Raw genomic sequence first — 26,363 nt, 5'->3', positions numbered from 1 at the left:
ACTCGGACAGGGTGACGGGGTGACGCCTGGATAAGCAAAGGTGACGGGGTGACACCTATGGATCTAAATGAGGGTGATGGGGTGACGCCTGGCGCCTATGGGTCTAAATAAGGGAGGGTGACGGGGTGACGCCTGGCGCCTATGGGTCTAAATAAGGGAGGGTGATGGGGTGACGCATGGCGCCTATGGATCTAAATAAGGGAGGGTGACGGGGTGACGCCTGGATAAGGGAGGGTGACGCCTATGGATCTAAATAAGGGAGGGTGATGCCCAAGATACTGGATAAGCGAGGGTGACGGGGTGACGCCTATAGATCTAAATAAGGGAGGGTGACGGGGTGACGCCTATGGGTCTAAATAAGCGAGGGTGACGGGGTGACGCTTGTAGCACCAAGGACAGTGCCAAGAGGACATATTGGCGGATGGGAAAAGAAGCGAGGGTGACGGACAGCCACTTACGACACCTCATGGGAAAAAGAAGGGGTGACGCTGACAGCGCCAAGGGCAAAAAATGGCGGATGGGAAAAAAAAAGGTGGGGTGACGGACAGCCACTTACGTGATGGACTTCCATTTGCGGCTGGGGTGACGGGGTGACGTTTACAGGGGTGCGCCCGTCGGACCAAATAGATAGGAATGGAACGAAAGAATGTCGACAGCGGTGGCTAGTGCTCACAACTTTTTCCCACTGACTAAGCTAACTCAAATATTCCCACGGGTGCATTTGCAGAGGATTGATTATTTGTGTCCAAAAGAACCCTCTTCCACATTTGTGGAGTCGGACCAAGTACTAGTAAGGTAAACAACTAGAAAATATTGGGGGTGAAATTTTCAGCTCAAAAAGTTGAAGGGGCGAAAAAGTGAATCCTGAGACTTTCTGAAGATCCTGACCTGAGGAATTGTTTGAATTAAGGTTTGAACTGTCTCAGTATTTACAGATCGCAGCTACCCCAGATGATATGGAGCTCAAATGCTCAGGTCCTCTACTCCAGCATCTTTCTACCATTCAGATAGTTACTCACAGAATAACATATGCTCTTTCCACTGAGCAAAAGACTAGCTGACAATGGCTGGAGAACACCCTCCATCATGCTACCTCTTCCATCCTTTTATAATTACACTCACAACCACAAGACCCACTGGCATGCTTTTAATCTCATAGGTGTCTCACATTACACTCCTCTTACCTTCTGAGAGTTCTGTACACTCATTCGAGTCATCCAAAGGTCGTCCGTCTCCTTCCGAGGCCTGTTTACACTTTTGATGCTCCATACCATGTCCTGTCCGTGTCCATCTGACTTCACTGGTGCGTTTTCACTTTGATTATGTCTTAGGGGCACATACATTGTCGGCCCGTTGAAAGCTTGATTAATACATATAGCTGCATGCCTCATGCTCTATTACATGCATATCTCTGTAGTGGCTCACCTCGAGTCTTATTACATTTCGGATAGCTTATCTCGCTGCTGTTCGCGCCTATGCAGTTTCCAAACTTCACGCTGTAGGATACAATCAGGCTCGCTAGTTACTTGCACCTCACTTCACTTCCCTTGCTATGAGTCATAGTTAGTAGAGTCACTTTTGGATAGTCATACTTTGTGCAATTGATCCTTCTTGTTCATTCAGAACGATTGTTTGGCTTGATGGCTGCCATTTCACATCTTGCTGTCTCTGAGTTCTTCCGGTAGACTTTGCTCAGTCATACTTTGCAAGTCTTATACTTTGACATACCTGCTGTGCTTCTCTCTCGGAACCTTTGATGTTCATTGGAAGCTCTTCGGATGCTTTGCACAACCTCGGACCTTCGTTTCTTGACATCAGACCACCTTCGGAAACATTGAACGCATCTTGGGTGACTTTTCCACTTTAACAAGATATCCCTTGCATTTTTATATTGAGAGATAGTTCTATAGGCAGTCTCTTTGGGACGAACATCACCACTCGCACATTGAGTTCAAAGGTAACATTTGTAGCACCTACACAGAATCAACTCTTTACAACAGTCCATATGATCCAAAAACTTTTGAATCTGAAGAGTTTACAATGGCCACACCTTGTAAAGATGAAAAGCTCAGGATTGGGACTATTATTAACAAGGCCATCTTGGAGGAAGTCATTTCCGGCCCATCCGACATCAATCCAGATAGTCTTTACTGATGGAACACAATCACTGATGCTCGCAAACTAAAGCAGGAGGAGTTCTTCTCTAGCGCTTCTGAGAGCATTAAGGAATGCATCTGAAAATGGCTTGATGATGCTGTAGAGAGTGACTGACTAACTGTGGTGTCTTGCAGATGTTCACATGTGAGAGTCGATTGAGTTGAATAGACTTAAGGCTCGAGCAGGGTAACTATCTGAACCAAGTTATATTTGGGGGTGAAAGATCAACTACTCTACCAGTAGTTAATGGATGGTTTAAATACTGTAGAGTCAGGAACACTAAAGAATATGAGAGAAGGAATGAAACTAATGAGTCAGTAGGCAGCCAACAATGAGAATATTGATTGCCATTGCCAATATTTGATGATGGCTTTTGAAGAGTGTTACACTAACTAACAAAATTTTGAGATGAACCTATGAGATTGTGAATCTAAGCCTACTGTGGCAACCACAAATCATGCCATATCAATAGGGGAGTTCAAAGCTGGATTTCGAGGCCAATTTGAATGTGGATTTGGATGTGGATTTCATTTTTCAAAACCAAAATCAGCTTTGGTGGATTTGGGATGGATTTGGGATGGATTTCAGCTGGTCAAGTGGCAACATTCGGCAAGGTGAGTCGGACTCTGAAATGATGATCCCCTTCGAAGCCCCTTGACTTCTCAGCCATCAAATATCCCTGCTGCTCCCATCAAGTATACAATTACCCTTCCATCCAAGTGTCGTACTCAGGATACTCCTACCCGACATCATGCTCAGGATACTCCTACCCACACCAAATCAGCATCAAAGAAACATAAATCTGTACACGACATGGCCAGAGAGATTGCTGATGCTGAGTGTAAGGCTCATCTACTCATGAATGAGACTAATGCCAAGGAATGTACTGCTCGCAAGCAAATTAAGTGTAGGTCTGCTTTTGACACTGCCCTTGCTGTCGAGTGTATGCGGGTAGAGCAAGCTGCTGCTCAGTGAGCTCATGAACTGGTGATGATCGAGAAGCAGATTGAGCTAGAGAGGATTTGGGCATGATCAGGACAGGGCAGAATTGTAGTGGACTACAAGTGTACTAACAATAATACTCAAATTGTAGACTATGGAGGCCCTCATCAACTTTGCGGCAGCTGGCAGATGTTACAAAATATACCATCTTGATGATGAGCTGGCAGGTACTTGCAATCAGACATCAAAATTGTACATTTGGCTGTTTCATCCCTCATAGTCCGGGTATTTAAAGCTTTGTAATGTGAAGTACAATTATGATACATATTGTACATATTGCAGATAAGATAAAGCAATATATAAGTTCATCATTTTCGTGCCGATTACCTAATGCACATCAAAGCAGTCAGGGGTTACCTGAACATATGCTCTGAAAATCTCGGGCGACTAAATTTTCACCACTCTTGACTATTGGCTCCCTGTTGACAAGGTATCTCCGAGAGTACAATGTGCCTACCACACCAAGCAAAACTTCGCTGGTAGTAGGCATTGGGTCATCATCAGATTCGCCAGAGGAATCATCGGAGTTTGAATCAGAAGAACCAGAGCTAGAAGAAGACATGGGATCAACAAGAATGTGGGATTCTACCAGAAGAGCTGCAATGTATGACTCGAGCACTGATTCAGCAGCCTGCTGGCGCTCAGTTTGAAAGGGCATGGTGTTTTCAAAACAGTTTTCAAGTATCCTATGCTAACCGTTGTACTACGATAATTTGAACTCCGATGCAGCAAGCATTTGGGTAAGCAAAAACGGTCAGTGTCAAATCCGTCAAAATCAGGTCAAAATCAAGGGTTGTCAAAGTTGAAATCGGATTTGGACGTTTTTAGCGTCCAAATCCATGTCCAAATCGCATCCAAAGTGGCCTCGAAATCCAGCTTTGAACTCCCCTAATGTTTGGCAGTTTTCAATACATATGCATAATTTTATGGTTATCAGGTATCACAGAAATGATCCTATCTGCATGCAATGACTTGATGTAAGGTTGAGATTACCATATAGTGTGAATGGAGTCAGTGTGTCTGGAGACTCTGAGTGTATTATTATACATGGTTGAGATCACCATATGTGGTCTTTGTATACCACAGTCCATCAGGTCAGTCTGGACACTGAATGAATAGATATATGTAGTCTACCATACAACTAGTCCACACCCATTCTGCCTTTGGCACAGGAAGCAAAAAAGAGTGCTTCGTGCTCTTTTTTTAGCTTCCTGGCCTCAGCTTCATCCCAATAATTCTGGGGGCTCCTGATGAGCATTGTTCCTTCATCACAGGAAGCCAAGGAGGGCTGCACCCTTTTTTGGCTTCCTGGCCTCTGGCTGCATCCTAATAAAATTTTAAATTGTGCATCTTGAATAATTTTGAAAATACATTTATGAGCAGCATTTCAAAAAAACTAAAAGTACAATCTATTATCTATCACACCACATAAAAGTACATAGTACATAAGATCAGTCAGTTCCATGTTCTTTGAGCAAGATTTTGACAAAAGTAAAAATACAATCTACTACACAACATAAAATTACAAAATATGTAACAGTATCATCGAATGTATTTATTTTCCTGTTTTTCCCTGCCTTCCATCTCCCGTCTCCCGTCTCCCGTCTCCCGTCTCCCGGTTCTCCTGCCCTCCCATTCTCCAGTTTTTGAGTCTCTAAGTGGTCTTTTTCTCCTTTTTCATAATCTTCTGCCATTCATCTCCCAGTCTCTTTTATCTTATATTTGTTTTCCCCCTGTCTGTAATTGTATTATATGTTGTTCCATTATTTGCTGTATGTATACAAAAAATACTACCATAACAATCACAGTAAGGAAAACACTCAAATCTAATCACATATCTGCCTTGCCCTGCTCAAACACATCATTTTTCGTTATTTAATGTCATGTACATATACAGTTACCAACGTCATGCTAAGTTCCCATCAGGCGACGCTGTTTGAGTCGGCGCTCGAAAACACGTGACAAAACCACACGAGATTTCCAAAAAGAGGTTAAGCGAGCTAAGCGCTCCCATGTGGCCTTTAGCAAAATACACAAAAGCCATGCGAGCGCCCATGCATTTCCGAAAACCGTCGTACTTTACTTCTTAGATATAATGATTCTGAAAGCCACTATCTCCATGTGCATAACCTGTAGAGAAGCTAATCAAAGTAGGGTTTGGGGTTGCAAGCTAGTGCAGGCACTCTGGGTGTCATGACTGACCTGACTGACTTTGGTATACAAAGACTACATATGGTGATCTCAACTATGTATAATAATATACTCAGATTTACACTATATGGTGATTCCATGCAAATATAAGAAGTTTATATTTGCACAAGATGAGGGTACATAAATCCACACAAATATAACATGTACATATTTACACAAGATAAGATTACAAGTGCTCTACACAAATATGACATGTGCATATTTGCGCAAATATGATATGTGCATATTTGTGCAAGATGAGATTGCAAGAGTTCCACACAAATATGCACATGTCATATTTGCGCAAGATGAGATTGCAAGAGTTCCACACAAATATGACATGTGGATATTTGCGCAAATATGAGGTTGCAAGTGTTCCACACAAATATGACATGTGGATATTTGCGCAAATATGAGGTTGCAAGTGTTCCACACAAATATGACATGTGGATATTTGCGCAAATATGCACATGTCATATTTGTGCAAGATGAGGTTGCAAGTGTTCCACACAAATATGACATGTGCATATTTGCGCAAATATGCACATATCATATTTGCGCAAATATCCAAATGTCATATTTGTGCAAGATGAGGTTGCAAGTGTTCCACACAAATATGACATGTGCATATTTGCGCAAATATGCACATATCATATTTGCGCAAATATCCAAATGTCATATTTGTGCAAGATGAGGTTGCAAGTGTTCCACACAAATATGACATGTGCATATTTGCGCAAATATGCACATATCATATTTGCGCAAATATCCAAATGTCATATTTGTGCAAGATGAGGTTGCAAGTGTTCCACACAAATATGACATGTGCATATTTGCGCAAATATGCACATATCATATTTGCGCAAATATCCAAATGTCATATTTGTGCAAGATGAGATTGCAAGTGTTCCACACAAATATGACATCTGCATATTTGCGCAAATATCCACATGTCATATTTGCGCAAAATGAGGGCCTTTGATATACCATAACGCAAGCTTAACCTAAAGGTAGTTACAAAATTATGGTTAGAATCGAGATCGGGCATGAAGAACGACGGGATGGAAGGATCGTTTGCAACAAGGCCATAGCATTTGGTGGCGATAATGATCTGGGAAGTTCGTACATTAATGAATGTAAATTTAGGACATCGGTAAGGCACACCTTTTTAATAAACTTGGCGACAAGGCGCTCCGACTCATCGTTTGAGTAAATGTTAGCGGTGTCGATGGTGTTAACACCAAGATCCCAAGCAGCCTTCATTATTTCAATAGAGGGCTCCTCGTCAAGGACCCAGGGCTGTAAGATATTGAGGATGTGGTAAACGAGTCGGGGATAGGAAACAATGACATACAACCCATTTCGGGGAACCGAAGCTCATCGCACCAAGCTATGAAGAATGAATATTAATATCAATAGGAATTCCTTCGAAATCCAAGGCTTAACACAGTTCCCGTGCTGTATACGTACAACTTGGCAGTTGCCGGCAAAGTTCCATGGAAAATCATATCAGCTGTGTTTGGGTAGACTCGGCATTTGGTAAAGAGCGATTGAACAATACAAAGTGTTGTGCATTTTGCGAAACAGGCTCCGCTATCATGAATACACGAGCTCAGTGCAACGACGGAAAGGGCTGTCTTTTATCGTTTTAGTTTGCCCAAAAAAGACTTGATACACAGCTTAATGTTCCATGCGGTAGTGGTGGAAAAAATAACCTGCGTGCGAGGCCCTACATCATTGCGTCACGATTCAGTCAAAGGATCAAGACGGGTGACGTACTAGGTGGCTGCTACTGGAGGCCCATAGCGGGTAACGGATTAAGCAGCGCTGGTCCTGTTTCCCTGGCATATTCAATGCAGGACAGAAGGTACTAGTAGAATTGCAATTCGTCCCAACCACAGCAATGAATACATCAAGATTCTGTAGTTGAACGTTGAACCACAAGTATTCGATCATCCTGAGTGTACGCACATCAATGCTACTTGCACGTTATGTCATGCACTGCGACTCGCCAAGAGAAGCGCGTCGCGAGCGGGATGAACTGGTTGGAGGTCCGTGAGCTTTGGCTTGAAGCTTGAGCACTTGAGCTTGAGGCCTGAGGAATGGGCATAGAAGCTGGAGGCTGAATTTGATCGATGTGGCACGCACTGGACCGCCACCATCTGATGAAGTTCTAAACGGGGCATCACCGTCATCTTGAGTCGAATATCCAGATACAGCGAGGCGGCCATGCTGAACTTGGCCTGACATCAATATTAATATCTTCAGGGTTTCAACCTGCCAACTCATATGTCGCTAACACCGTTGTTGGTCTCGACATTCTTGCAGTCCATCCTGAACAAATCAGCGTCCTTCAGTGCAAGAAGCTGAGTAGTCCGGGAAACGAGTATTGAAGGTTTGGTTAAAGAGCCTGGCGAGCTGAGTGAAAGGGTGGTAGGAGGGTTAGACAATACTTACGAAAAACGTAGAGTATCTTTGATGGTCGTAGGATGCGTTGTTGTTATAAGTACAAAATGGTCGCGGTGCTTTGCAAACAAACGGTTTGTAACAGTGGCGCGCGCACATGGCAGTCACACCATATCAGAAAATGCTCCATCCTTAGAAAGTAACTAATTTGATAGAATAAAGACTAAGGTATTACGGAATCAGTCTGAAACAACAAGAGGATGAGGGTGGAAGAGGACAGCGTGTTTGCAAAACTCAGCCCAGACGTTCCCCCTAATAGAGTCTTGTTCCCATGTAATCGTGGCAATACTCATATCACCTGACTGTTCTAACCACCGCTCGACGAATACACCTTCCAAAGGAATACGGGGATTCCATTTCGGCCAAATGCCCTTTGGGAATAATGGATATGCCGCAATGAAGGCAAGCCAAAAAGCATCACGTCCCCAAGTCCACAGTTGTGTCTCAGAATCGACCTCATCAATTAGCCATCCTTCAATGTTCTTCGATAGTACTGCCCACATGGTCCAGTCAAAGTGGTTGAAGCGTCGAAGCGGCAGGAATGGGATTTGGATGTTATCCGACTCATCTTGGTAGGCAGGAAAACTACCACGACCTTGACTGCACACAGACTGTACTATGTAAGTTGCAAGTTTCAAAATATGCGAGGACCACAGACTCACATCGCCATCCAAATGTGATGCTTCCCTAGTGCTGGAGCATAGATCCATCGATGCCGCCTCCACAACTGGCGAGGTAAAGTCTTCTGCGAAAGAAATTGAAATCTGAATAGGCTGTCATGTATACCAATAGTCAGAAACCAGTTTTGATGTTCGATGGCTGCCACTGCTCACGATATTCTGTTCAACAATCTGCGTTGGAAGTCTGCCTGAGAAACAGATTGTGAGGAGTACAGATTGTGATGGGCCTTGTTCGACACCCTGGAATTCAATATCAGGATAAACAGTTATTATGTTGGTAAGTAGTCTGTTTGCCATTGAGTGGGAGTTGAAGCGTTGAATGAAGAGGATGACGTGCCAGAACGTGAGAGCATTAATATTGGACTTCAAGCTTCAAGAATCATGTCACATGTGCATGTGACAGGGTTCAATTAAGTTAGTAAGCCGAGTAGTCAAGCTGACGGGGTGATGCTTGCAGGGGCGCGCCCAATGCACCAAATATGTAGGTATTTCGAGACGATACAGGAGTGTTCCATGTCTCACCTCGTATCTGCACTTCTGGAGCATCGTCCAACTTGGACAACATGATTGTGAAGGCCTCGATGGCTTCATCGGAACGTTGCGCGCCACGCAGCGCTGAGTGTGACAAATAGTACCCAACATGAGACGAAGGGTTGAGTTCGGTGACCTATGCATCACCGAAGTCAGCATGGGCTATGAAAACGTGGATGCCATCGCACCTTTTGCGCGTCGAGGAGCGCATCCTCCCACAGCATTTTACTTAACTTTGCCTCGCTGCGACTTGCAAAGAAGACATCAGATGCAGAATCCAGGTCGATCGCCATCGAGTATAGGTCAATAGCCTTGTCGTAATCGCTTGCAGTGAAGGCAGCCTCTCCATTGGCAGCGCAGAGTGCGCTGCATTCCTGTTTGAAATCTGAGAAGAATACAGGTGAGGATTGTCGCCTGCGTGACATTACGGGTTCTAGACTCGCCATTGGACCAATCAAGGCAGTCGGCATCGGTAATTTTGTCACTTGAAGTCATCATGTGTTGGTATGACTTCACGGCATCTTGGAGTGTACCCACCCGAAGGAGTGCATCACACCGTTTATGGTGTGCCTTTCGCCACAACGGCTTCAGGTCCCAGCCAAAAAGCTGGACAAGGGATTCAGTCATGAAAAGCGTTATACATGCATCATCTTGACGTACAGGGAATGTTCGATTTCGATGATGCATCGCGAGAGTCGAGAGCGGCAGTGAAATAGTCGGCAGCTTCGTCGTAGTGTGAGACATCCAAGGCTTTGATTCCGAATTGAACGTGTAGATATGCCTAATGTGCGAGTTGTAAAGATGATTGTTGATGACCAAGCATGGATGGCACTTACTTGCACGATGCCACATGCGAGAGTGTCCGATGTCGGCATTCAGACAACCGGCAGTGAGCTCTTTGAGGTGCATGTTTGCCTTGTCGTGTTGATCTGCATTGAAGAGCGCGATGGCTTGAAATATGCGATGAAGGGAAGAGTGTGCGAGGCAGATGTAACATACCTTGATCAATAGTGAATCCTGGTCCGTGCACATGGATGCAACATCAAATCCTGCCCTTGCATACAGGACGCAGCCTTTTCCACAGAGGGCAATACCCTTGGAGATATAGCCCGTCAATGAGGGTTGAATCCTGATGGACTATGTCACCGTCAAGTTAGCCCTATATAAGGCGGCGATTATTCTCACCTTGATTGCGTCCAGAAGGGCGCGGTCCCAGTCGTGTTTTCGCGCCATGACGAATGACCGATGGGCGTAGGAAGTATGGTTGTTCGGACTGGTATTGATATCTTGAGTGAGTAGTTCTTCGGCGGTAGATAAGTCTCCATTCACACATGCAATACGAAAGGTCGTGATGGCTAGGATCTGCAGGAAACACGCTCTAATTGTGGTATATATGAGTCAAGAACGGAAACATGCCTTTGAGCGTAGGGAGTATGGTTGTTTGGATCGGTATTGATATCTTGCATGAGTAGTTCTTCGTCAGTAGATAAGTCACCATCTATGCATGCATCGCAAACTGTGGTGGTGGCAATAGTCTGCAAGAAGCATGCTCGACTTGTGGTATATGAGTCAGAGACGGAAACATGCCTTTGGATGTACACCTTGAGGTACTGTCCATTCCAAGATCATCTTATCGCCGTCTCCGCTGAGGATGTGCTTGCCGTCCACGGAGAAAGTGACGCATGTCGTGTAGGATGAGTGGTTGAATGAGAGGTTGAAGACGGCAATGATTTGTCGATCTGAGAGCTGCCAGAGACGAACATGGTTGTCACTAGATGCGGATGCGACGAATGTGCCAGCAGGATGGAATTGATATTATTAGTGTGGCCCGTCCAGGGATCAGATCAATCACCGACCTGCTTCCAGGTTGTTGTATCCCATTCGCGTATAGTAGGATCTACCCTATTACCACCTGTGAGAAGGCGTGTGCCATCGGGCGTCCACGCGAGTGCCAACGAGTTCAATAATTTGTGACGCTCGAAGGATGTGACGCGTTTCCTGGTGCCTGAATTGTAAATTTGAATATTTTGGTCGATGGTGAACACCGTACGCCGCGCCGAAGCTGCCGCGAGTATTGTCATTTAACTATGTAGTGGCAAAATGTGGTAAAATGTCAAAACCCCCACTGTGTCTCTATCGACTCGCAGAGGGTCACTGGTCTAGGTAAAACCAATATGTACATGGTACTATTTACTAATCAGTTTTGTTTTGCCATGGTTTGGCAGCCGAAAGGTGGCTGAGCGCTGAGTGGTAATAGGGCATTGTACCTGTGAGACGGTCAGCAGCATGATCATGATTTGCCGGACGATGGGGACAGAGAACGGACGGGACAGAGCGGACAGGATGGACATCAACTTTCATTCGTATACTATCCCTTACAAACCATGACTAGTGTCTTCTGGTCTATACAGTCCTAGAGTGAGCATTGACCAACGTAAATTCGTTCTCTGAGAAAAGACAGCCGTCGCGCAACTTTAGTAGTATACACGCAAGATGGCAAGCACCGGTCATGCCGGGTATCGAAAAGATCATATGAGAAACTTGCATGCGACGCTTCACAGTTTCTGGTTCTGTTTTACCTCTTTTTCATACCCTCAACTAACACCCATCTCAAAACCTTCCCAGTTGGCGACTTCAGAATCTACCCAAGGGCTCATCCCCCAAAACAAAACCCTACCGTCTCCACAATCCTAATGCCTCCTCAACCACTTATACCGAGTCAGGTGCTTCTGCACCCATGCATCGAGCTGTGTCACAACCTCTTTCTTACACGACACTGCGCCCGCAGGGGATAGCACGATCCACGCGCGCAGCATGCGCTCGTCCGGGGTGCGCCCACCTGAAACACCCGCGACGCTTATATTAGTAATGAGCTTGTCGGATTGCGCCAGGATCATGTTCTCGATTTTGACGGGAGATACTTGCATCCCTGCAATTTTGAGCGTGTCCTGTAAGGACGGGGATCAGTACAATGCACCAGTTGTGGTGATGGATGGTGCTGTTTGCCTTGGTGCGGTCTTCGAAACTGCAAACAGAGCAGATCGACTCTAGTATGCTAGTATGACTGGGGATATTGTACTCGTCAAATCGATTTACCAAAGTATCTCGTTTTCATCGATCCGCATCTGGTCGCCTGTGCACATCCATCCATCGACAAACGTTTCCCGAGTCGCCTTATCGTTTCCCTTGTATCCCAGAGCCACGGACGAGAAGTTCGCTCGGCTCATTCGTGCCTGCAAGGGACCCGTCGGGACGCACAACGCGGGCTTGGACAAAAATTCCAGTAGAGCCAGGCTTGTTTTTGGCGCATCCATCGAGCATGGGCTTCATAGCGATGGCCATTGTCTATCTCAGACAACGACGTCAGCGAGCTGGAAGGAGCAGAAGAGATCGCTTACGAATTCAAACATGCCGTAACATGTGAAGATTAACAGTAGCACCACAGGGGTTTGCACACGATACTAGAGGACGCACCTTCGGTAACTCTTGGCATGTCTGTGAAACGAGCGCAAACCCGGATAGCGAGCTGGGGCGGGATGTACGCGGCGCCACTTGCAATTACCTTAACCGACTTTATATCAGCAATTTTGAAGCGTGGATGGTGAACGAGTTGGTGTAGAAGGGAGGGGACCAGGAACATACTGGTGGCTAGCAGGAGAGTCAGGGAGACCAAGAAAGTAGCGTTGGAAGACATACAGTCTGAGTTTTAGCCACTTCCATACCGTTTACCATTGTTGAGAGGTGCGTCTATGTTTCTGTGATTCGGAAACGAGACCAGTGGCAAAAAGAGACACAAACCTTTGGGAGGACCGCTTGTTCCACTGGAATAGATTAAGTAGGCCAGAGTGTCCTTGGTAACATAACAGACCGGCAGATGTAGGATACCATTCTTTCGAGTAGAGGAGATGAGCTTTATTCTCTCCTAAGAGGTAAATCCGATCTGCTGGGAGACACGAAGTCGAAGCAAGTTGCAGTAACGAGGGACTGGTAAAGATCCTAGTCGGAGCAGAAGCAGATGCAGCGAACAGCGGCAGTACAGGCGTGAGACCGAAGTAAAATGAAAGGACTGCGGTTGCTGCACTAGTAGGTGCTGCAAGTGTTTGATGTAGCTGGCTTGGCAAGAAGGTTGGGTATACAGGGTAAGCGTTGTCGTGGGCAGGCCCCCGGAGCTGCAGGGGCTATCTGTGGAGTAGACGGGGTAGGTTCAGAGGGCGAACTACAAAGTGAGACCATGATCTACGGAAATGGAACCAAAGGATGAAGGAACATGAAGTAAGGAATGCAGGCAAGGCTGTGCAAGGCATTCTGAATCAAATAGTAGTTGTTTTTCCCTCCAAAGCTGCAACCCTTGCGCGAAGTTGCTCAATTTCAGCCTGGAAAAGAATCGTAATCAACAAACGAAAAATATATTTGCAGAGAATAAGTAGCCCACCTGTGCTCGGCGATCCCGTTCAACTGCATCTTGCTGCCGAAAGACCAGTATCGTCAACAAATGGAGACATATCTTCTAAGAATAGCCCACCTGTACTTGACGAACCAGCTCATCTGCAGCTTGCTGCCGTTCATGTGCAACTTGCTGCCGAAATTCAAGTATTGTCAACAAATGAAGACATATATTCTAAGAATAGCCTACCTCTGCTTCTGCGAACCCTTCTTGTCGACTCTGCCAAGACCATTACCATCAATGAACGAAGACCACATTTGATAAGAATAGCCTATCATCATTATAATGACCATGCGACAAGGGGGTATGATTATTGACGTCGTCATCGCCGTCGGTAGATGCTAGCGACTGTTGAGTACAATATCGAGCGCAGAGATCTCACTTCAGTTTGAGTGGAAGGACTGAAATAAAATGACACGGGTGCGAGAATTATATACCTGTCCATGTTAGCGATGATGTAAAGAATTGTACGTGTGCGCAGTAAGTGAATGTAAATATAAACAAATGAAAAGTAATAGCTAGACTTGGATGTTATGTCGGATTATCCAACAGGACTGTCTGACGACAAGCTTATCAGTAACCTCAGTGTCAACTGAGCTGAGGGTAGTGGTAAAGGTAGGGAGGCAGAAGGAGGGCCGCAGGTCAAATTCCCCGATGAAGAGGGTGTACGCTGCAAAGGGGCCGGACACTTCATAGCTCATTGCCGAAACCTCTCCTGCTACACATGCTACTGTCTGTAGCGCAAGACACATCTGTATTGCTTCCCGAAAGACTGGATCCATGAGCAAGGTCGCTCCAACGTTTACGAGAGATCGAGAAATGATGTGGAGGGCTCGCAGCTGGCAGCTTAAGGCAGCTACTTGAACACTTGCTTGAGGGAGTAGTTGGTTCCATGCTAACAACAGCGGGTGACAGGGCGGAAGCTGTTTGAGCAGACTGGGTCGGTTCTGGAAGATGCTCAGGAAGTGTAAACAAATCAGAAAAATCGTCGATTATTTCATAGTAAGGAGCGTTCTCTGCAGAGGGTTGAAGAAGTGGTGTTGATGTGGCGGGTCGGCTATTTACAGTGCTGGAGCTGCGGGACTCCAGGGAAATAACATTGCAATGGGCTACAGGGGAAGAAAGAGTGGCGGATGAACGAGTGGTAGGGGTGTTTGTTGACTTGTACGATGAAGAAAATCGTGCCTTCAGAGTTTTGATAGGAGATGAGAAATGGGCGGCGAATTTGGAGCCCAGTGATGGCAGCGACGCATTCAATGGAGAACTCGGAAGGGAAGAAGGGAGCCGTTCGTCAAACAGAGATCCATCTGCAGTTGAAGCAATGGCGAAGAGTCTACAGCGATATGCAATCAAGTAATGGTGGTTTTAGCAAAAAATGAATGCACAGTCCAGACGAAAAACTCACTGTTTGCCGACAGATGGTGAAGGAGCATTGGTGAACTTTCTAGGCAAAGTTGAAGTTGAATTGAATGCCCGATCGGTCTTCTTCCTTCCAAGGAAGGACAGCATACATAGAGCGCCTGGACTTGTGCTTTTCTTCAGATGTGGTGTCCAGAAGAGCACCAGTTTTGGGAAGCGGGCGCAAACCACGCGAGCTGCGGAAGATTCCGAGTCTGAGATCTTCGGTTCATGAACGCTGTGAAGTTAGAATTCCGGTCATCCGTCCATTCATTTACTTACTCCCTTCCTTTCCTTTGTCGACTTTTATGACATCTGCACTCTTTTTCTCACATATCAATACAACAACACTCTTGCTCCCGAGTTCCATGAACAACTGAATCAGGACCTCCCCCTATCCACTCACTCATCTCATGCACATATCGGACAGTCGTCAGCATCATGGTCTAGTTCTTACGGATCGCTATTTTCTGCCGCCCCCACTACCAATGAGAGGTCTAGGCACCTTCTTCTCAAAGATGCAGGACCTTACCTACGTGAGACACTGCACATCCCACCGTACAAGGAGATCAACTTGCGGGCGCTTCCGGATCCTCCCAAAGGGGAGAAACCAAACCAGCCCTATCCTATACTGATCAAGCTCGCGATCTATGGAAGCCCGAACAAGCAGCTCACGCTACAAGAGATATACACAGCCCTCGAGGACCGTTTCAGATGGTTTGACGATCGACGAAACGAGAAGGCTTGGAAGGTGGGTTTTCGTTTCGATTCTTCACCTATTCCAACTCATGGCTGTGCACAGAACTCGATTCACCATAACCTTTCTTTGAACAAAGTCTTCAAACATGTGCCCCGTGCCATCACGGAGACGGGCAAAGGAAGCTATTGGCAACTCGACTGCTCTGGTGGTGAGGGTTACAAACGCCCTTGTAAGCGCCGCAGCAAGTCTGCTCGAACAGTGCTTGAACAGGGTGATGATGACAATTCTTCGTTGGAAGGTGGTGACATGGTGGGGATGATTTTACCTCAGGCTGACATGCCAGCAGGTTCGAGTCACACTCCAAATTGTTTTAGTCCCGCCGCAGCAGCATCCGACGACTCCTACATTGATCCTGGGTTGAGACGGGGAAGTCACATTGTTGGCGAAGGTCGAACTCGATCTGCATCGCGCAGGCCTGCCGCCAGTCCCTATCGACGTAAACTTGTATAACAAGTTACCTTCTACCACTTGTGCCGTTCTCTGAGTGGCTCGAATCAAGCGCCAAGGACTTGAGCAAAAAGAGACCATGAAGCGCATCGTACGCGTATCTCGATAACTGGTCAGAACGTTTCCCATCTAGTCTTCAATTGCAGTCTGCTATCAAGCTTCATTTTCTCACCCATGCGACACCCCATCCAATCTCAGTTCCATTGATACATGATTCTGTTATAGTGCGTATCACTCACCCATCAGATGCGTTTATCTAGAGCTTGTTTGCGATGACTGCATCCACCAGTCAGTCGTGTCGTATCCACTTAAGCACAAGTTAGTTGTTCGGAGCTCTCGCATTGAGTACGTCAGCATACATACGCCTAGAATCCAATGTTGTTTATTATAAAAAAATCTTGGCTATCAAGTGCGCTCAGTTGGCTGAACTCATTATACAGGATTTTTCCAAGTAGGTTAGGTTTAGGTACAGGTTTACTTCTCGCCATTCCATATGCAAACGGCTGTAAGGTCGAGTTATTATCAAATCAAAGCTCGTGTCCACGTTTAGTCATGATCTTGGTCATTGGCTCTCAATCACGCATCATTACCTGCAGAAATTGCTCCTAGTAATATAATATTGTCCTGTTCACCCTTACTTGCCTTACATTTATAATGTGTCTTATAATTACCTCACCTTTTGCCAAGTTGTGATTCTGGACCATCATATAGTACTGTGAACCCCAGTATCATTCCTCCTGGCCTATAATATGCCATTTGTCACCTCGGTAGCCGCTTCACTCATCATCAACCCACCCTCCAATGCTGACTCGGACTCAGACATGTGGATATTCAATGGCTACTGTGGACCGAGTCCTCCGTCCAAGCAACTTGGTGTTGGCGACATGATCACTGTTTATCAATACACCCTGCAGATGAGTTCCGTCCCCACCCCTTCCCCCGTATTTACTGCTACCATTACGCACATTGTGGGGTGGGGTGGGGGCCATGTTAAGTTTGGTGTGCATGCCCAGGCCACTGCTGGCATGCTGACTTACCCTTGCACCATTTGTCTTCCACTACGGATATGCCGTCTCTTTTGGTGGCAGCGACTCTGGGGATGGATATGTCCTTTCCCTCGCTTATCTGTGATCCTGCAGTCACAGTGATTCCATCATGTTGATTCATTTGTCAGTATCCATTTGCTTGCCTTGTATCACTCAGCAGCCTATTGCGACTTACCCTTTCATTCATAGGTTCCAAGATGCGCTTAAGTCATGAACTCTAGCAGGGCCCTTTGCAATTTTACTTACACCATATAGTGAGATCTATATTTTAAAGCACACTCGTTGATATTATTTATTACCTATTGCGGTTCCACTTATCGTCTTCTATAAAGCGCTGGAAAATCAAAACACGAGTCTCGAATTTGATAGCAAACAGAATATTGGTGAGGACCCCGAGCTGAGAGGGAAAACATGAATTGTCCCTTCGTCGAGGCCTGCGCCGCTGAGCACTCGCCAAGCTGCTGTTCTTCGAACCTGTGAAGATGTCCGTCAGCACAAATTAGGGATGATACATAGTCACGGCATCAGCAAAAGTGGCGCAAGCTGACAAGGCCTCGGCAAATGCCGTAAGCCTGGCATAGGCTTCCAGATGCGGCTACAAGCCTTGGAGGCGTCACACCAGGCATTGCAAGGCTCGCAAATGCGAAGTACTGTTATAACCGCTTAAGACAAGTCCATTCAATGCCGCAGAACTCAGAGTGCAACTTTTGCTGATGCTGTCCATTGGTACGATCCTTCGTCACTTCAGTCATTCATCGTAAACTCTCGCATACTGCAAGCATTCGCTCGAACATTGTTGGAGGACAATGGGGCGGTCACATACATTCTCCTTGATATGTTCCCTACACTGGTGAGTACTATGTAGACAACATAGTGTTTGCCATGCTGATCACATTCTAGTACTCGGCATAGTCGCCATAATCCTCCTCGTTGTCTGCAGCGCCCTCCCCGTCCTCAGTGCCAAGATCAATCTCGCTATCACTGTCGCCATCATCTTCATCATCCTCAATGTCATCCTCTATCATATGCTCCTCCAGATCTCCATAACCAAATTCGCTGTGCTCATCCTCCAACTCTGAGCTTGCATCTTTGTCAGCTTTGTCATCTGAGTCTTCCTCTGCATTGAGTTGATCAACACGCTCCGGTGCTCTATCCTCAGGCTCTTCTGCGTCTTCAGGCTCATCCTATCGGCCTTTCCTCTTCGGGCGCGCCCCTGCAAGTGTCACCCCGTCACCCTATCAACAGGTTAGGTATGCGGAAGTGACTTCTGCGCGAAGTTGAAATTGATAGGTGCAACCATCGTGAACCATGCGGAAGACGTCTGCGACTCCGATGCTGGCGCGGGATGTGGGCTATTCAATGCCGAGAAGATGGGAATGAGTTCGTTATTTCAGTTCTGCCTTGCCCCCTCATTTACGCAATCCACTCAGACACTTCACATTCCTGACCGAGTGCAAAAACCCTAAAGCGTGCATCATTCTCCTCTGCGGCCCCTCCAAGGACATACTCGACGAAATCGATCGTAATCTTGCAGATGCTCTGAGCGTTGTGCGCAATGCATACTTTAACCCCCTTCTCGCACCGGGAGGGGGTGCGACTGAGATGGCGATCAGTGTGGGGTTGCACACTAAAGCACGCAGTGTTACTGGGGTTGAGGGATGGCCATTCAGAGCTGTTGCAGATGCTATGGAGGTGATCCTATGGACTCTGGTGCAAAATAGCAGCGGAAATGCTATCTGGGTGCTGACAGAGCTTGGGGTGGGTGATCATAGTTCTGTGGAAAATTTGCCCCTCATTTACGACTTCCGATAGGCTAAACATGCGACTCCCCTGCATCTTGGAACTGACCTGGAGGTGAGCAGACTGTTCTTCTTGGGGTCCGTGAGTTTACTCTGAACCACAGATTGCATTGTCTGCTGTTACAGACGCTGATCATATGCGAAGCTGCACCAAGATCATACAGCTGATGCTGCAGACTTGGAGTGGGTGTGTTGCTCAAATTTGTATTTAAAGACAAGAACTCACCCCAATTCAAGGAGATAGCGCTAGTCATATTCTTTGATTTGTTCAATATCAAGGCTCTGCAATAGTATACAACATTCATAGAAGGTCGGCGGCTTACGAGTAGGTCAGCTAGTTATCACGGGTTGTTGGTAACTCAATGGCGCGCTCAGTGTACCGAAAGCCTCGAGCATCTGCGGATCAGCTCGCAGATTAGAAACTTCCGGAGAAGGCTCCTGAAACACTAAAGCTCATTGACCAATACATAGCCCTCGTCCTTGTATTCACGGACGCCGGTCCGATAGATGTAAGGATATATTCATGGTACATCTCCTCTTAACCTGACAGCCAACAGGCACTCACGGCAATGCTTGAAGAATGCACCGCTGGCTCCAACCTGTCGCGTAAAGCAACTCTGCTAATGGCAGAGGTTATGCAGATGACGAACAGAGTACTTCCCCTGGGTGTTGCTGCCAAGATACGGGTATGGTCTGCGTCCAATTTATCTCTCTGAATCTGAATCCATTTTAGGCTGTTCTACGCGTGTTTAATCTGGCAGCAGATTACAACCGAGGAGAACATAGGATAGTCGGAACATCTGCTCTATCGGCAATCGATATCTTCAATCGTAATCGTTTGAGACTGCAACCTTGTGTTAGGAATGCACATCCAAGGTGAGCGCTTGTGCATGGCCAGGAGACGTATGTTTACCTGGTATCATAGGGCGAACTCTACTAAAGACGCAGTCCGGAAAGGGCAGAGACAAGTCGAGCAGGTCAAAATCAAGATGGGGATGCAGATGGACGATAAAACTTTCTAATTGTTGTTGTTCGAGACTCATGTGCGTCTGCTTTCGGATTCGTGTTGTGGGTCAGGTTAACTTTGCCTCAGGTTATAATGGCAAAAGACAGTGCGAAATGGAACTTTGAGTTGCTTCAAGGGCTGATCGAGGGTCCATTGCTAAATCTCAAGTGATTGGAAGAAGTCATCAAAGTAGCAAGATTCATGCGACGACTGCTATTGTTATCGTTTGTCCATCCATTCTCTCATCGGTTTTCTGGCCTTCCAAGGAAACAGGTATATCGCAGTCTTAAATCATGGGTGCTTCATGCTAATCATAAATCGCAAGCCCAATATTCGGTGGTTGCGATTGGGAAGCTCTTTTCTCACCGCGTTACTGGCTAGTCCTGATGGGATCCGGTTCCTCGCTTCGAAAGATGACTTGTTGAAACAAAAAGCAAAGTGTTTTGCTCAGTTAGACCCTGTATGCTTTTATCTAGTTGGCCCCATGATTTCATTGACGCCAACATATCCTGGCGGGCGATCAGGCCTAGGTCATAAAGTCGGTGGGTAGAAATCGGTGGGCCTGTGAAGGGCGAACACAATTTTAAGAGGAGGAGGAGGAGCGAGGCTGAATCGCGAGAGTACCCGTCTGCAATTTGTCGGCGCAATTAACCACCCAGAGGTGGACATGTACCTATTCCAATATTGTCACTTGCTGCACATGTGTGATAGATATTTGAACAACTTGCAATAAGTCTGAAGGAATTGTTCAGTCGACAATCTAGACTCTCGATCGAAGCTTCAAGTGGCCAGAAAGAAGGGTATGCGTCGAACAAACAGGCTGCCGTAGGACTCAAAAATAATGAATAGCATTATTGATAAAAGTAGCAGGGATACATGATACAGGAATCGCCAAAGGAGATCCATAGATGAAAGCCATATTACAATACATATATACAAATGTAACCGAGGAAGGCATGCTGCGTCATCCATCACAACGAGAGAGCTGAGCAAAAAGAGCTGAGCACCGCAGTATGGGTGAGATGACTGAAAACTTACTCGATATCCGAGAGTGCAGGCTGGTCTTGGTAGTTTCGTTGCTTACGTCCATCGTGAAACGGTACGAATCGAAGGCTTGTCTGAGCATGCTGGCCCCAAGGAGTGCAAGGATCAGTTTCTGGTTGAAAATTTGCCACAATGCCTCGATGTCTCATCCGAAGAGCTGCAAAAAAGGCGCGGTTGAGCACGGGTGAATTTTCCGGTGATGACATATCAATGTACCACAGTGAAAGCCTCGCGGGCGGTAGGAGCGATGGATTTAAAGCAAGTGCTAGCCTTGACCGTGGCAGTGAAGTGCTCGACAGCCTCACTGTGATGCGCGCCATTCAAGGCAATGGTTCCTGGTTGGACTCGAAGACTCGCCTGATGCACGAACATAAGCGTGATTGAAAACGTGAGACTCACCACCACGACACCACAAGCAAGGGGATCGGTAGACAGCTGATCCACAGGCAGTATTGCCTCTTTGATTCTGTTGGCATTGAAGAGCGCAATAGCCTGAAACACATAATGAAGTGCGGAATATGCAAGACGAGCAAATTAATTTGCCTTGATCAAGTAGAGGAACGCAATAGCATCCATATTTCCTTGTATGAACGTGAACGCCAGATCAAAGGTCGTCCTCACATCGTCGAGAAGCTGCTGTCCACAGAGGGCGATACCTTTGGCGATATAGCCAGCCAACAATGTCTGTATGGCAAGGGACTACAAGACCATCAAAGTCAGCGGATTTTTAGTTAGCGTGTGATGGGTCGTTGTCACCTTGGTTGCATCCTGAAGTGCATTGTTCTAGTTGTGTTTGTGCGCCATTACGAAAGAGCAGAAGGAAGTTTTTGGTGTCAGTAGTATTATCTTGAGTGAGGACCTTTTTAGCGGTGAACAAGTCCCCTGCGATGGATGCAGCACGGGTGGTCTTGGTGATAGCGAGGAGCTCAGCCATGGTGTGATAACCAGCGTCTGCGTGAAAAAGCGTGAATCGCGCTATACAAGCAAAGAATGAAATCATACCTTTGAAACAGCCTGTCCAACCATTGGAACACCCTGCTCAAACTTTGAAACACCACTGCTCAATCATTGAAACGCCCAGCTCTAACTTAGAAATACGCTGCCCAACCTTTGAAACACCCTGCTCAGCTTTTAGAATAAACGGTTCGACCTTGGGAACAGACTGCTCAGCGTTGATGACACGAGCTATGTGGCAGAGGTTGTATTTGGAGAGGACTTGAGGGGCAGCAATGTTGAAGCGATTAAGTTAGTGGAGGTGCACCGGTGAGGTCGTTGATGGATAAGCCTGTAATGATGACTTTTATGAAGATCTGATTATCAAGTGAGATGTAGAATGCAATGGGATGGAGGAGAACACATCCTTTCAAGTTGTTTTTCCTCGCTGCGAGGAAAATTGAGCATTTTGTCTGCATTTTCGAGGAGGGTGGTGGCTTTTGTTTCGGCCCGGGTTTGGGCGACGTTGGGGGCAGATGTGAAGACGGTCACTTTCGCGCCTGAAGTCAGTGTTAGTCTCCTTTGCTGTTGAAGGAAGTGGGACTCAAACGGACGGAAAAAGTAGATGTCAGATTTCATTTGTCTGTGATTCAGACTAGGGTGGACTCACGTGATATCTGCACCTGGAGCCCAGGAAATTTGGTCATGGCAAGGTTGAAGGGGGACCGTTTTACCCCTTGCCATGACAAAGCTGCCCTAGCATGACCCGTCCACCCCGGCTTAGAATATTAGGATTTGTTGTAGTTGCTTTTCGTGACCAGGGTCTGAAGCTTGTTTGAGAAAAAAAGATGTCTTCCGGATTCTCGCCCATTGGCATGTTGCCACATTTCTTCCTCAGTACCGCGTGCCGGAAGAGCCAACAAATGCATCAGCAGATAGACATACTCCCAAGCTAGGGACACATCGGCCAACCACTGGCTGAGCATGGCGGTGTCCCAGCTGATGCTATTGGTTGCATCGTCCCATCGACACAGGGTGCCAAGATTGGAGAGAGAGTTGAGTAGGACTGAAGAATCTCCGAGGTCCGAGTCATTAACGTCAAGGGAGAACGAAAACAGGCCATAGCCCCTGGTGTCCTCATTTTGATCATCTTCTGACGGCACCTCAAAGCTGGATTGTGGGAGTGAGATATTGAAAAGTACTTTGGCGTGAACGTGGGAGATGCAGTCTTGAAGAGTTGACTGGCATGCGGCGTGATACTGCTTGATATTGACCGTGTGCGTCAGAAGGCGGACGGAAAGCTTGTCGTCCTGATCTAGCCACGTAACGATGGCTTTGGCAGGTGTCTTGCGAACGATCCAGCTCAATGATTTGATCCACTCGCGCACGAATCCACAAGGGGTGTTTTTCATTTCCGCTGTCCATTCCTCGATAATATCTTCACAGTATCTGGTGCTGCCATTGCGTCATTTCAGACAAGTTCTGCCAACGAGAACAAAAACTCACTGATCCCAGTCCTTCCCAGGGTTTCTCAGCCCGCGCTTCAGAACATCTAAGTCTCCCTGATCAGCCTCAACTGTACTTTTGACGGTCTTCCGGTAGACGCTGAACTGCCGGTCTAAGAAGTCCATGATGAAGAGCTGAATGTCGAACTGTGTCCGGACTGTAGTACAGGTTATGAGCTCTGGTGTGATAAATCCACCATCTGGATGGACGGCGCGAAGACAAACAAATGCGGCGACTGGACTGATGTACCGGTTTTGGAACATATCCAGGGTGTTGGAGGGCATATAAAGCTGTTCCAAAACATTGTGTATGGCGTCGGTGAAATCCTCACAGCCCGCCTGCGATGATGCGAGCAGCTTCTGAAGCACAGCTAAGGCTTCTAGCTGGCCGTTGGTGAGGAAAAGATGGTAGGAGCCGTTGGTCGTAGACTTGGGGCCAATAGGAAGCAGGGTGTACGTCTTTTGGGCTATACACCTGAGAACAAAGCATAATAGTCTCACTTCTTCAGAAGCGTATGCAATGCGGGTGTCCCGGCAAGTGGGCGCATTGAAGCGCTCGGCCAAAGCTTTCGCTCCACTACAGTTGAAACATCTGTATTAGCGCTAATAATAACAATAAAAAAACAGGATGCATGAACTCACTTTCTTGGCTTAACTAGAAGCTTGCGGATCACTAAATTGGCGTGAGGAACCTCCTCACAGAGTCCCTCAATGCGGAAAATGACAGCCTTCTGGAGCCTTTTCAGCTGCCTTTCCCCTTTGGCAGGAAGGGATACCAGGTCACATAACGCAGCTGCTTCATATGGTGCGATATGTTCTGATGCACCGACCTGTTCAAAAAAGGGTAGCACGGCCTTCTTCATGAGTTTCTGTGTCCCTTGGCCGGAAGCTGCAGGTATCAAGCGTCGCAGTTCAGTTGCTAGGATAGATAAGCCGCCTGTCTTCTGCGGATTACTACCGACTTCACCATCGCCACCCCTGACCGCAAAATAAAGAGCTCTCTTCAAACCCCAATCGAAGGCTTGGACTTGAATGACTTTGGAGTCACGGCTCACATTGCAATTGCTCTTGCCACGACCAGAAAACTTGACATTGTGGTTCTGCCAATGCTCTCTAAACCCCTTGTTAGTGTTGTGATCTGGCCAGGCGTAGTCGCATCGAGAGCACTGGCGGCCTGGTACAGGCTTCCCAATGTGCTGTATAGGTCCGCGCTGATGAGCCAGTGGTCGCAGCGCCCGAAGTTCAGCATTCGTCAGGACGACGTTGGGAAAGACCCGCAAAATATCTGCATAGACTGTGTTGATCCGTGGGTTACTTTTGCCCGCATGTTTCAAAAGAGCCACAGTATGCGGGTGACGGGTGTTGTTGTTGACAGACAAGCCTCTGGGCATGGTGTAGCAGTGGCTTGCGAGCTCAACCAGCGGTACACCATACCCACAGTATTCACCGTTATGGAGGTGTCGGCAAACAATTAGGTCGTAGTCCTCCAGATACGCACACTGAACTTTCTGGAGAACATCGTGGTTTTGAATATTGTTGAGAGCGGGAGATGTACTGGGGTCAAAGCACGGGCTAAATTCTTCGATGATGTTCTTCCGACTAACAGTGGAAAGTTGGAACAGATGTAAGTCACGCACAAACCCAGAGCGTTAAGACATCACTTACTTCCCAGGAGGGAACAGCCTGCGATTCACCGTTCTTCCAGATATTTTGGAGACATCAATGCCAAACTTCCGGAGTCGATCCAGTTCATCACCAGGGATGCTCACTTCAGAAGGATGGAAAGGCGTGGCGTTGGCGGACGAAGAACTTGAACGCAGAGGTCCCTGAGTGATATATGGAGCTGGCGGAACCAGGACAAACGGTTGAACCTTGGGTAAGTTGATGATTTTTACTGAAGCCTCCAAGTCTGTGGCAGGGCCGATGGACCCTGAGGTATGTTCTGGCTGGGCCGATGTAGAATCTTTGGCTCGAGGGGGCACAGTACCGCTACCAGTGTCGTCATCTGAATCTTCTTCACCAGATGAATCCACATCAGCCAACGCCGCCATAAAATCTTCTCCAGCATCATCATTGTTGTCGTCCCCGATGGCCAGATATTCCATGCCCTGGACAACGGCCTTGACGTCAGCCTGTTCGGTGCTGATGGCTAGATCTTGGACCACAGCCTCAGTGTCGAGGCCTTCTGGGTGCAAATCTTGTAAAACATGAGCATGGAGGCCGATGCCATAGAGAGAGTCAATCGACAGATAGTACCTTGCATTATCTGACCCACGTCAGCGCCGATCGTAACATCAACCCCGTCATCAACAGCCTCATCATCACCGCTATCTTCATCTTCCTCCTTAGAAGTACCACTGAAGTGAGTGACCGATGGCGCTGTTGAAGCCACTGGAAAGGAGAAATAGCATTTTTCGACCGACAGACTTGGAGACGGCCCTAGAATTCACCTGCATCAGGCCCAGTAGTAGTCATAGTAGTCATCGACGCGGTCAGGACCGAGGTGAGTCTGTCGATTATTGATTTCTCAAATGCGCTCTTCTCGTTCTCAACCCTGATTGGCCATGATTTAGTCAGTACGCGGCCAGCCATAGAGCAAGTCTTTCCATACGTGTAGACAATCGGACTTCCCTGGTGGAATCCAGCTATTATTGAACACATTTTGAAGCCTGATCCTGCTATGACCTGCTTCTGATATTCTTTGAGCATTGATATGCCAAAATGAAAGACGCTGCACGTTTTCAATCATCATCGGAGCGCTTGAGCTTTCCACCGCACTAGAGGAGGGGGAAGGATTTTTGCTTACGGGCCTATGGCTTGTTCCATTGTGCTGCTTGTTTGATCGCATACCATTGTGCAACGGCTTGTAGGTACGGGTTGACTCTGACTCGGAGGGGTGCTTCAGAAAGTACGTACTACCTAGGTGTTCAGAGGGATCAATCGAATTAATCAGTA

General features: G+C 46.9%; 11 protein-coding genes across 11 annotated transcripts; 5 read left to right on the top strand and 6 right to left on the bottom strand.

Annotated features, from left to right (window-relative positions):
- Positions 1-2,663: 2,663 nt before the first annotated feature.
- Positions 2,664-3,809, top strand: F5147DRAFT_658898 (uncharacterized protein; the record flags this gene model as incomplete). Its single annotated transcript, XM_041434514.1, has 3 exons — positions 2,664-2,771; positions 2,824-3,128; positions 3,590-3,809. 3 exons carry the CDS (start codon positions 2,664-2,666, stop codon positions 3,807-3,809), a joined length of 633 nt encoding a protein of 210 aa, XP_041285322.1.
- Positions 3,810-6,363: 2,554 nt separating this feature from the next.
- Positions 6,364-6,739, bottom strand: F5147DRAFT_588001 (uncharacterized protein; the record flags this gene model as incomplete). The annotated part of the gene is made up of 2 exons (XM_041432049.1): positions 6,364-6,648; positions 6,704-6,739. Coding segments are annotated over 2 exons (321 nt in total), but the record flags the coding sequence as incomplete, so codon positions are not given.
- A 1,369-nt stretch (positions 6,740-8,108) lies between these two features.
- On the bottom strand, positions 8,109-8,762 carry F5147DRAFT_541346 (uncharacterized protein; the record flags this gene model as incomplete). Its single annotated transcript, XM_041430240.1, has 3 exons — positions 8,109-8,378; positions 8,433-8,588; positions 8,649-8,762. Coding segments are annotated over 3 exons (540 nt in total), but the record flags the coding sequence as incomplete, so codon positions are not given.
- Positions 8,763-11,716: 2,954 nt separating this feature from the next.
- Positions 11,717-12,253, bottom strand: F5147DRAFT_587978 (uncharacterized protein; the record flags this gene model as incomplete). The annotated part of the gene is made up of 3 exons (XM_041432045.1): positions 11,717-11,974; positions 12,060-12,081; positions 12,123-12,253. The coding sequence occupies 3 exons, from the start codon at positions 12,251-12,253 to the stop codon at positions 11,717-11,719; spliced, it is 411 nt and encodes a 136-aa protein (XP_041285319.1).
- A 1,907-nt stretch (positions 12,254-14,160) lies between these two features.
- F5147DRAFT_781241 (uncharacterized protein) lies at positions 14,161-14,979 on the bottom strand (the record flags this gene model as incomplete). Its single annotated transcript, XM_041442598.1, has 2 exons — positions 14,161-14,803; positions 14,876-14,979. The coding sequence occupies 2 exons, from the start codon at positions 14,977-14,979 to the stop codon at positions 14,161-14,163; spliced, it is 747 nt and encodes a 248-aa protein (XP_041285318.1).
- A 418-nt stretch (positions 14,980-15,397) lies between these two features.
- On the top strand, positions 15,398-15,805 carry F5147DRAFT_553499 (uncharacterized protein; the record flags this gene model as incomplete). Its single annotated transcript, XM_041430449.1, has 2 exons — positions 15,398-15,619; positions 15,671-15,805. Coding segments are annotated over 2 exons (357 nt in total), but the record flags the coding sequence as incomplete, so codon positions are not given.
- A 2,855-nt stretch (positions 15,806-18,660) lies between these two features.
- F5147DRAFT_587994 (uncharacterized protein) lies at positions 18,661-18,933 on the top strand (the record flags this gene model as incomplete). The annotated part of the gene is made up of 1 exon (XM_041432048.1): positions 18,661-18,933. A coding segment is annotated over one exon (273 nt), but the record flags the coding sequence as incomplete, so codon positions are not given.
- Positions 18,934-19,489: 556 nt separating this feature from the next.
- On the top strand, positions 19,490-19,942 carry F5147DRAFT_658893 (uncharacterized protein; the record flags this gene model as incomplete). The annotated part of the gene is made up of 3 exons (XM_041434513.1): positions 19,490-19,606; positions 19,654-19,796; positions 19,846-19,942. The coding sequence occupies 3 exons, from the start codon at positions 19,490-19,492 to the stop codon at positions 19,940-19,942; spliced, it is 357 nt and encodes a 118-aa protein (XP_041285315.1).
- A 1,562-nt stretch (positions 19,943-21,504) lies between these two features.
- Positions 21,505-21,904, bottom strand: F5147DRAFT_781237 (uncharacterized protein; the record flags this gene model as incomplete). The annotated part of the gene is made up of 3 exons (XM_041442597.1): positions 21,505-21,669; positions 21,727-21,753; positions 21,830-21,904. 3 exons carry the CDS (start codon positions 21,902-21,904, stop codon positions 21,505-21,507), a joined length of 267 nt encoding a protein of 88 aa, XP_041285314.1.
- Positions 21,905-22,672: 768 nt separating this feature from the next.
- Positions 22,673-23,432, bottom strand: F5147DRAFT_727675 (uncharacterized protein). The gene is made up of 2 exons (XM_041439275.1): positions 23,410-23,432; positions 22,673-23,358 (listed from the first exon to the last, which is right to left on the bottom strand). Exon 2 carries the CDS (start codon positions 23,313-23,315, stop codon positions 22,692-22,694), a length of 624 nt encoding a protein of 207 aa, XP_041285313.1. The 5' UTR covers positions 23,316-23,358; positions 23,410-23,432; the 3' UTR covers positions 22,673-22,691.
- Positions 23,433-23,876: 444 nt separating this feature from the next.
- F5147DRAFT_727673 (uncharacterized protein) lies at positions 23,877-24,439 on the top strand. The gene is made up of 2 exons (XM_041439274.1): positions 23,877-23,985; positions 24,051-24,439. The coding sequence occupies exon 2, from the start codon at positions 24,120-24,122 to the stop codon at positions 24,399-24,401; it is 282 nt and encodes a 93-aa protein (XP_041285312.1). The 5' UTR covers positions 23,877-23,985; positions 24,051-24,119; the 3' UTR covers positions 24,402-24,439.
- Positions 24,440-26,363: the final 1,924 nt, after the last annotated feature.

Source organism: Suillus discolor (assembly GCF_016758755.1).
Source record: "Suillus discolor strain FC423 chromosome Unknown F5147scaffold_129, whole genome shotgun sequence".
NCBI classification, from domain to species: domain Eukaryota; kingdom Fungi; phylum Basidiomycota; class Agaricomycetes; order Boletales; family Suillaceae; genus Suillus; species Suillus discolor.
Note: the sequence above shows the minus strand (reverse complement) of the source record. Positions and strands in the feature narration are given on the sequence as shown.

Bases quoted from the DNA above. Each gene is read 5' to 3' on its own strand.
- F5147DRAFT_727673 (XM_041439274.1), top strand. From the start codon at position 24,120: ATGCGGAAAATGACAGCCTTCTGGAGCCTTTTCAGCTGCCTTTCCCCT.
- F5147DRAFT_727675 (XM_041439275.1), bottom strand. From the start codon at position 23,315: ATGAAAAACACCCCTTGTGGATTCGTGCGCGAGTGGATCAAATCATTG.